Here is a 10,803-nt window from a genome sequence, read left to right on the forward strand (position 1 = left end):
GTGCAGTTCTGGTCACCCTATTATAGAAACAATATTATTGAACTCGAAAGAGTGCAGAAAAGATTTACTAGGATGCTACCGGGACCTGATGGTTTGAGTTATAAGGGGAGGCTGGATAGACTGGGACTTTTTTCCCTGGAGCATAGGAGGCTTAGGGGTGACCTTATAGAGGTCTATAAAATAATGAGCGGCTTAGATAAGGTAGATAATCAACATCTTTTCACAAAGGTAGGGGAGACTAAAACTAGAGGGCATAGGTTTAAGATGAGAAGGGAGAGATACAAAAGGGTCCAGAGGGGCAATTGTTTTCACTCAGAGTGGTGAGTGTCTGGAACGAGCTGCCAGAGGCAGTAGTAGAGGCGGGTACAATTTTGTCTTTTAAAAAGCATTTAAACAGTTACATGAGTAAGATGGATATAGAGGGATGTGGGCCAAAAGCGGGCAATTGGGACTAGCTTAGTGGTAAAAACTGGGCGGCATGGACAAGTTGGGCCGAAGGGCCTATTTCCATGCTGTAAACCGCTATGACTCTAACCAGAGGGCATACATTTAAGGTAATTGACAAAAGAAGCAACAGTGACAGAAGAAAAAACCTTTTTTATGCAGCGAGTGGTAAGAATCAAGAATCCACTGCCTAAGTTTGGTGGAGGGAGGGTCAATCGAGGCATTCAAGAGGGAATTGAATTATGTAAAATAGAATACGCAGGGCTATGTAGAGAAAGCAGAAATGTGGCACGAGATGAATTGCTCCTTAGAGAGCCAGCAGAGCAAATGCCCTCCTCTACTGTAAGCAATTAAAGATTTTGTGAATGAAACCCCACACTTGCAATAGTTAATTTTCAGGCTGGCAGTAATTAACATTATCACATTGGTATGCAGTTACTTAGACTTGAAATTACTTGACTTAACTTTCTGTGGTGAGTTTGCTTCGTCTACACCATTCAACTACAGGAACTTCAAGTTCGATAGGGGATTCAGATAGAAAGATGCCAATTTTCATAAAGCTCTTGACAGGCCAGTGAACCTCCAATGGCAGCATTTAGATTTCTGCATTTAATCACATTTCTATTCTCTGGTGAATTTGCTGCGGCATTTGCACTTAAATAATGGCGACCACCATTACCCTAATTTTTATTTTGATCATTTATGGGTTACTTCCCCTTCATTAAAAAAAGGCTGTTACAGCATCATCCTCTGGAAGAAGTGTACAGATGTTAACTTTTACTGCATTACCCACTGACTTCTAAGGACTAGTGTTAAATTATGAGAAACCGAAAACAGGAGTCTATTTTTCTTGTATTAGTTCATTTAAAGCACTAAATTCCCACTTTTATGTTATTTACAGATCTTAATTGAAAGCATCAAATAATTCAATATTTTAGTACAAAGAATTATCAGAAATAAACTAATTATATTGCAAAGTTACTAAATTTGTTAGTTAATTATGTTTTCCACAAAACCAGTGGTGATGCCACAACACACAATTTTCTTATGCTGCAGATCCAACCTATATATATATAGGAATCAGGTAAAACACAAATCACCCAACTGTAAAACCTATAACAACAGTTAAAAAGCTTTATGACAATATACAATGATTGCTACTGAACTATTTTAGTCTGTCAAATTAGAAGGACTGTCTCACTGAACCATGTGAAGTCTAATTCATCCTGCTTTACTGTCGTCAATATCTGTTACATATTTAACCAAACTGAGCAAAATGATATCTCTTTGCTGTTTTGCTCTTACGAACAGGAACATCACTGCATTTGCACAAAATTTTAAAATGTCACATGATCAACTTAGAAACAGAAAAGATTAGGGCACCGGACGAGGCCATTTGACCTGTCATGGCAATACTGGCATAACAAGTTATCCAGCCTAATTGCACATTCTAGCTTTTGGCACCTACGCACCTTGAGTATCCAAGTGTATTTTTTAATGCAATGATGTTTTCTGCCTCTGTCACTGTTTCATGCAGAGTGCTCCACCACCTTGTGTGTGAGAAATTACTCTACTGCCCTCTCATCCTTCTACCAATTACTTTAAATCTATGCCCCGTGGTATTGACCTCTCAGCTAATGGAACTAGGTCCTTCCTACCTGTTCCAAGTTCCTCAATTTTATACACCTCAATAAATTTGCTGCTCTGTTCCAAGGAAAACTACCCCAACCTATCCAAACTTTCCTCTTAACTAACATTTTTCATTCCCGGTAACATCTGCATTGGGGGCCCCGAATCCCAGCATAAAATCACTGCCATCCCCCCGCCCCCATCCCCCCAGCATATAAACACTGCTCCCTCCCCTTTGACTAAAATCCTGCTGCTGGGAAGTGTGAAATTCCAGCCAATGTCTCAACTAACAAAGAAAAAAAGTTAAAATGTAAAACAGACCTCCTTTCTCGTTATATTAATTCAATTCATAATAATATACATTTCATATAATGGTAGAGCCAAATATTTATTTTAAAAATAGCAGTCTTTTCAAAACAAAAAAATGATTAATAATGTTGAGTTACAAGTCCATAATCCAATCAAAAGGATCAGATGACTACATAGATCTTGGTGGCCAAACTCAGTTAAAGTTGCTAGATTATTGTCTGTAATTTGCTGACTATCAATTTGTATACGGATGCTACTTTATTTTTTTTCTACACTGGCATAACCTTTCACTGGAGACAACTTTGACATTTTCTGAATGAGATGCTACGTGGTCTCAAAGAACTTTTAAGTTTTGAGAGACAGCCCCACAGGATAACAGGCCATTCTAGATTGTAAGTTACTCAGAAATTCACTGTCTTCTATGTAAAGTAGCATACAACATGATCCAATAATAGCAACAAGCCTTTTGAACTGAGAAACTTGTCATAGAAAATTCTTACAAACATCCATGTGTCAATTTAAATTAATTTTCACCCAATAAGTACCCAGGCCTCCACCAGCATTGTTTCTTCAGTCAGAAGGTTGGAAGTAGACAAAGATAGCCAGAGTAATTCATTTTCCAATATGTCCCTTTATTCATATCTCTGTCATTAAGTATTCTCCTGTCCCCGAATCCTCTCCAAACAGAACTGTATACTGGCAACATTTTGACAAATTCCATTTCCTGGCACCCCACCCATTAGTACAGTGTAATAAAAGCAAATTCCTGCAGATGCCGGAATCTGAAACCAAAAGAGAAAATGCTGGAAAATCTCAGCAGGTCTGGCAGCATCTGTAAGGAGAGAAAAGAGCTGACATTGAGTCCAGATGGCCCTTTGTCAAAGCTTTGACAAAGGGTCATCTGGACTCGAAATGTCAGCTCTTTTCTCTCCTTACAGATGCTGCCAGACCTGCTGAGATTTTCCAGCATTTTCTCTTTTGGCATTAGTACAGTGTGTTGGTTTACAATAGTTTGGCAAACAAACAATATATGATATTAAGAAACGTTGACCAATATTTTACCTCGTAAAAACTGTGTTTGCTTGTCCTGAACGTCATTACGCAGTGCTGCTGTAATAACGCTTATTTCCCTCCATACCATTGGTTGATCAGGAAAATTTACAAACCTGGTATTTAAAACAAATCATATTGAGATACTTGTAATTATAGACATTATTTCACTGTTCTAGAAAGCACACCATTACCAAACTATAAAATACTTAAGTCTTGAATTCAGGTAAATGGTGGTTGGCTCAGATATATCAAAACAAATAAAATTGGATAAATTATATAGGAAGAGAATATAGTTTGATTTATAATTCTATGATAAGTACTGTGTTTCACTACCCAACGCAGCTATATCTAATTGGAGAAGAGCATGAGTTATTATTACCTTGTTGCTCAAAAGAATTTATTAATAATTCCATTAATTGATGGTATCAAAAATATTAAATGTTTCTTTTCTGACTTTAAAAAGGGAAAACTCTCCTGTAATAATGATTATTTCATATTCAGAGCCTAGACAAGCTCCCGAGAATGAGGTCTAATGAATGATCTATACCCAAAATATTTTCTGTTCAGCTGCATCATCAATATTTTGTTTTGCCAGATTTCTGGCATTTGCTATTTCTTCTTTACATCTTCCTTAGAGCCGCCTAGCAGTATCTCAAAGCACTTTATTGCTGCCTGTTTGTATGGAAAGTTATTTGTTGTGTTACTTACATGTCATAAAGGAGTCTTCCAGCTGAAGCTGTTCTCTCAGCATTTCGCTCAATTGTGTACATTTCATACTAAGATTAGAAACCATTATTAATAGAAAATCCATAAAACTAATCCAAAGCATTTAAATGATTTCATAAAAGCATTATTCTGTTATAGCTCAAGAGGGAAAACAAGAGAGAGCAAAAGTTGAGTTTCAAATATCAATAATCTGCTGACTGACCCCAGGTAATAAATCTGGAAGTGAAATGGGCAATTGAGCTCAGGAACCATTTAAATCAAGAAGCAAGCTTTGTGCGTGATCTCACTCCAGCCACTTGTCATTAATCCATCCCAGCCAGTTTTTATTTTACCGTCTGGATCCTGGCTTAGAGAATGCTGGCACTAGAGCAGTAAGTGTCTGGATTTTTGCAGTAACTGAAGTAACAGCAGACGTCACTGATCATGAAGAAAGCTGTCCAGGGGATTCCAATTCATGGATTTTATCTTGCCTGTGTTAATTACATTCTGGCACCAGTTATAAGAGTTTTATGGCATCCAGCAATGGCGACATCATCAAGCTGGCTAAGCAGCCAATCATAATGAAGAATTCTCAAAGACAGCAAAAAAAATCCATGGTTTGGTGGATTATTTTAAGTTTATGAAATTTTAACTTCTACCTTAATCCTATGTATAAGTCCCAATATTTATTTCATTCATTAAAATTATAAATATTGGGACTTATACATAGGATTAAGGTAGAAGTTAAAATTTCATAAACTTAAAATAATCTACCAAACCATGGATTTTTTAAGAATGGGATGAAGAAATTCCACAAATAAAAAATTAGATTTAGGGGTCGTTCAGTGGTAATTATGGCTGCGTACAGCATTACAAATTAGGACACACCTCATTCATCAGCTTAACTTTTTACAGCAAGACTAATAATGTGAAAAGTTCATCTTAAAATAACAATTTCAAATTTATTTATATCAACAAAGACTTCAACAGGACAGACACCCTGTGAAGCAGTGGGGAATCACCGACAGCAACTAATGGGCATCTGCATTTAGCTATGCATGTGCAGATGCCAGAAGTTTCTCTCAGTTTCAGAGGAATGATAACGTATGCCAACAGTTTTGCTCTCGTTATAATCACAAAGTACAAGCCAGCAGAACATGTTGAAACTTACTTTGCACTTCTGTTTATTGTTAAGAACACGAATAATTAAAACATTAGTGCAGGGGGGAATAAACAGTAAATTAGTTCAAAACATTTCAGTATAATATTTCAATAATACTGACATAAATATTTCAATTAATCTGTGATTGAAATGAGCTGCAATTTGATAATAACCAGCACAACTTTCAGTTAAATGCTAAAACATTGATCCAGGACTCTACCATATATGAATATTAGCTTAAAAGATTCACTGATTGGTTAAGTGGTCCAATGAGTACAAAGACAGAGTGCTGTGGTGTCACTCCCACAAGTTCAGTTGTGATGGCAACACAAGAACTGAGTGAAATTAAAGGGTCAGGTATCAGAGAACAGCTGGCAATGGATTACAGTTAGAATTTAATCAAATAGTTCTCCTAATGTCACAAGTTACAAAGGCAAGGTGAAATGTACCTCTGAATTTCCACCTTAAAATCATTTCAGGATGCATATATTATGTGTGACTGTGATCTTCCATATTACTTAGTGCCAAAACAAATTCCTACAACTGTGTCTATTTTTCCTGCCCTGTCAAAATTGAAATGTTTTTCTCCATGACATATTACCTGTTGGATTTTTTTCTTGCTGATACAACGCAGATGGTTAAAACTGGTTATTACTAGCTATTTCAATCAGTTCCCAGGCTTGCAAAATAAACATTGTGTCACTGAAGGATGTTTCAGGGGAACAGAATGAAATGGTTTAATATATTCAGATCTGTTGACTGAAGAATCGGGTGTATTTTTTCAAGTAGTGGTCCTGTTGACTGTCTGAACACATTCATTTCCTGCAGTCACAAGTTAACTAAAGTAATTAGAATCATTTTATAGAATAGAATCAGGAAAGTGTCAAGCCATTGAATTCAAACATCCCATGCAATTGACATTCTGGGGATCTTTTTGAAAATAATAATAGGTTTGCTTTCCAACTACAATGGAAATAAGGTTGAGTGTCCAGTCTGGGTAATGGGTAGGCCCACGTCTCTTTCTAGATCTTAAACAGGAACATGTGATTGGGACCTTATATTTCATTGCTTGCACTTAGTTCACTAGGCCGCCTAATAAATCCAATCAGAGGACTATGTGATACAATGCAAATGCTAACAAATTTTAGAATGTGCATTTATATAGTACCTACAACCATAATAAAACTTCACAAACTGCTTCAGAGTGTTTATTGAACAAAATTTGACACTGAACCAAAGGAATTTTAAAACATGTAGAAGCAGAATGACTTGAAACAATTAATTTCTAAGTAGAATAGACTCCTCATGGTCTCCCATTTATATATTTTTTAAAATTTCTTTCCTTCATTAAAGTAAGCACAAACGACTCCCAGATGGCACAGTGGTTAGCACTGCTGCCTCACAGCGCCAGGGACCTGGATTCGATTCCCAGCTTGGGTCACTGTCTGTTCGGAGTCTGCACATACTCCACATGTCTGCGTGGGGTTTCCTCTGGGTACTCCGGTTTCCTCGCACAGTCCGAAAGTTGCACTGGTTAGGTGCATTGGCTATGCTAAATTCTCCTTCAGTGTACCCGAACAGGTGCCGGAGTGTGGCGACTAGAGGATTTTCACAGTAACTTCATTGCAGTGTTAATGTAAGCCTACTTGTGGCATAAATAAATAAACATTAAATATTAAAAGACTCCAGTCTTCCAAAGCATCAACCGTGCCCCAGTCAAGCCAAATTATCTTAAAATAAATCACTCAAAATTGCACAAATGCAATATTTTCATTTCCTACATTTCTAATCACAATTCCAAATTTAATGCCAATTTATGCCAAATCATGGACATTTTGCAATGAACATTAATGAAAATCTGAGTTGAAACTTCCTTGTGATCTTTAGAGAGTAAAAGGAGACTTTATTTTCCTATTAGTTAATACTGGAATGTACGTGGGTCACAGAGGTTGGAGACACAATAGTAAATTACTTTGCATATGCTACATTGCATTACACAGTACAAAATATCAAGGAGTTATGAGACTGGATTTTAATTTAAGGGTTCTGAGATTTTTTTAATGTAAAGAAAAAATCTTTAACTTTTTCTTAAACTTATATTAAATGCACTTTAATTTTTAAAATAAACAATACATTCACTGCCTGAACAAGTTGTAAGGTAAAAGCTATGATGCACTACTCTATGAAACTATCAATAAATGGTATGCATCCTGAAGATAAATGCCAATGTTTAACAGAGATAAAGGCAAAATATTGTGGATGCTAGAATCTGAAATTTAAACAAAAATGCTGGAAAATCTCAGTAGGTCTGACAGCATTGATGGCGAGAGAATAGAGCTTACGTTTCAAGTCAGAGCTGGCAAAGGGTTATCCCGACTCAAAAGGTTGGCTTTATTCTCACTCCACAGATGCTGTGAGACCCTGTTCAGATTTTCCAACATTTTTTGTTTTTGTGTCAATATCTAACACGATACACTGTACAGGGCTGTCATTTGTCAAAGAGTAAACAATATGTAGAGCAGTCTGCATGACTTACAAACAATATAAATTGGACAGAGTTTTCACAGTTTTCCAGAGCTTTCACGCAGTTTTCCAGAGCTGTGGCTGTACTAGACTGCTCAATGTAAGAAGTCTCACAACACCAGGTTAAAGTCCAACAGGTTTATTTGGTAGCAAATACCATAAGCTTTCGGGGCACTGCTCCTTCGTCAGATGGATATCCACTCCATCTGACGAAGGAGCAGTGCCCCGAAAGCTTATGGTATTTGCTACCAAATAAACCTGTTGGACTTCAACCTGGTGTTGTGAGACTTCTTACTGTGTTCACCCCAGTCCAACGCCGGCATCTCCACATCTAGACTGCTCAATGTCAGTCATTAGGAGATGGGCAGTGTAGAGATACAGATATTATCCATTAGTATTATACACTGCACTGAACTACTGTAAAACAGTAAACTGTAGTCCCTTACATGTAAAACTGGGAAGTTTGATGGACAGTGAAGATTATTGTTGACAATGACTATGAAGCATAAAACACTCCAGGACATGTTCAACAATAATCCCATTATCATCACCTTTACTGTCCTGTCTCTCCCCCTCCCTCCGGCTCACACCAACCTGAATACTGAAGTCCGTAGGGTACAACGTCCTGGCGGTGATGAGCCAGGCTTTGGCGGCCCACGGATCCTCCGCCACTAAATCCCGAGCTTTCTTCACCAAAAACTCACAGTCCACCTGCGCCGCCATCATGCCACCGGTCAGAGCGCAGTCAGCGCGCAGGCGCACTGAACCGGGCATGCGCACACCGGGGTCCGGAACTGCGCGTGCGCCGAGGCTCCAACTTTGATTGGATGCCTAGTGGACCAATGGAGAGCCTCTCCTGCTGCTCAGAGTGAATGAGTGATGGGTTGTTTAATTGAACTTCCCTGGAGTAGGAACTCCCATTCATATAAGATAGCACCTTTCAAAACACCTCAGAGCTTCTCACTGCCAATGAAACTGTTCCAATGCAGGGAAACACAGCAAGTTAGTTAGATCAATTACCAATTAAATTGATTGTGATTTGATTTATTATTGTCACGTGTTGGGATACAGTGAAAACTATTGTTTCTTGTGCACTCTCCAGACAAACCCGGGTTCGATTCCCGGCTTGGGTCACTGTCTGTGTGGAGTTTGCACATTCTCCCCGTGTCTGCGTGGGTTTCCTCTGGGTGCTCCGGTTTCCTCCCACAGTCCAAAGATGTGCGGGTTAGGCTGATTGGCCGTGCTAAATTGACCCTAGTTTCAGGGAATTAGCAGGTTAATTTTGTGGGGTTACGGGACCTGGGTGGGATTGTTGTCGGTGCAGACTCGATGGGCCGAATGGCCTCCTTCTATACTGTAGGGAGGCTATGATTCATTGCTTGATAGGCTAGGCTATGATACCATTCATAGAGAAGGAAAGGAGAGGGTGAAGAATGTAGTGTTACAGTCATAGCTAGGGTTTAGAGAAAGATCAACTTAATTTGATTTATTGTTGTCACATGTATTGGGGATACAGTGAAAAGTATTGTAATCTTGGTTGAGAGATAAACTTTACCAGGCCAACAGAAACACTGCCCTGCTCTTCAAATAGGATCTTTTACATCTACCTGGGAGGGCAGGCAGGATGCCAGTTTAATGCCTTCTTCAAAAGGCCGCATGGTGATATTGGATTGAATTGGCTGATATGAAGCCCTTTAAAGTTTCAAAATGGCATCAATGGCACATGTGCACACTTCTGACGGAAAGTGCACTAGTTGCTATATTGGTAGAAAGGTTGGCATACTCAGATCAAAAGTATGCAGAGATCATCAGATACTTACAGTCTAGATATTGGTATATTTCTTTTGACTTCTATTTTACTAACCTCTTCTAAACTACATTAAGTATCAGTATCTGAGCAGTATGTTTCTATAGATATAGCTCTTGGGGCTAAAGGGACCGAGGGATATGGGGGGAAGGGCGGATCAGGATATTAAATTTAATAATCATAATGAATGGCAGAGCAGGCTCAAAGGACTGAATGGCCTATTCCTGCTTCTAGTTTCTATGTTTCTATAGATGGTTACGATTGAAATTGCACACTGTCTTCATCGATCTTCACCCTGTTCTTGCTCTTCCTTCATTGCCCGGACAGATTACGTGCTTGGGTATCTGAAGAGAAAAAGCTTATGATGAGCGGGGAGGAGAAAGTAAGAGGTGCATGCTTCCAACATCATCAGCTTCTGTGTTAGAAGAGAATGTAGATGAGGGAGAAATGGGATGAGAAGGAGGACTAAGTAAGCAGATAACTTCATCTACATTGTCTTCAGCCCCACCAAGGACCACAGCCTCAGCAATGTCCCTTCTCATTATAGCCTAAGTCTTTAGACAAAATGGCGTGCTGCCTGTATTCTACTGAATTGTGTGGGTTGATAGTGCACCACAATCATTGACTCCATTTTCAGGGATTAAACAATTTAACTCCCAGTACCTCAGACAGTGCAGCACTCTTCAATATTGCACTGGATTTTCAGCTAACAAGTGCTCAAATCCTCAAGAGTGGCTTGAACACACAACCTTCTGACACAGATGTAAAAGTCTAATCATGAGTCACAGCTTTAATGTAAATGAAATAACTATTGCTATGCACAGTTCATTTATTTGGATGTAGATTTCGGGAAAGAATGTGGTTAAGAGCACTTCTTATTCTTCTTCAAATAATGTCATGGAACATTTAACATTCACCAGAACCAGTAGATTCAGTTTAACACCCTCAACAATGTGTGATTTTTCTTGATCTCTAATCTGGATAGGATCCATCCTAAATTGCCAAAGGAAATAAGTGTGGAAATTAGAAGCTTTGATTACAATCTTCCAATCTCCTTTGGATATGTAAGTGGTGCTAAAGGACTGCAGGGTTTCAATTTTATATTCCTTTACAAAAAAACACTGCAACTGATTAACTGAAGCTGATTAACTAGGCACCAGGGACAGGTGTG

General features: G+C 38.5%; 1 protein-coding gene across 5 annotated transcripts in view; it reads right to left on the bottom strand.

Moving 5' to 3' along the window:
• Positions 1-8,573, bottom strand: part of ints10 (integrator complex subunit 10) — a 64,487-nt gene extending 55,914 nt beyond the window's left edge. For 4 of the 5 annotated variants that reach the window (XM_078211008.1, XM_078210989.1, XM_078210998.1 and 1 more), the window contains exons 1-3: positions 8,420-8,564; positions 4,144-4,211; positions 3,445-3,548 (exon numbers count right to left, since the gene is read on the bottom strand). In XM_078211008.1, the coding sequence (XP_078067134.1) occupies positions 3,445-3,548; positions 4,144-4,211; positions 8,420-8,551 (304 nt within the window). In that variant the 5' untranslated portion in view covers positions 8,552-8,564. Of the gene's footprint in view, positions 1-3,444; positions 3,549-4,143; positions 4,212-8,419 lie in introns of all 5 variants that reach the window. The other variant, XM_078210981.1, reaches the window with a different exon arrangement.
• Between the last annotated feature and the right edge of the window lie 2,230 nt (positions 8,574-10,803).

This window comes from Mustelus asterias, chromosome 1 (assembly GCF_964213995.1).
Source record: "Mustelus asterias chromosome 1, sMusAst1.hap1.1, whole genome shotgun sequence".
NCBI lineage: Eukaryota > Metazoa > Chordata > Chondrichthyes > Carcharhiniformes > Triakidae > Mustelus > Mustelus asterias.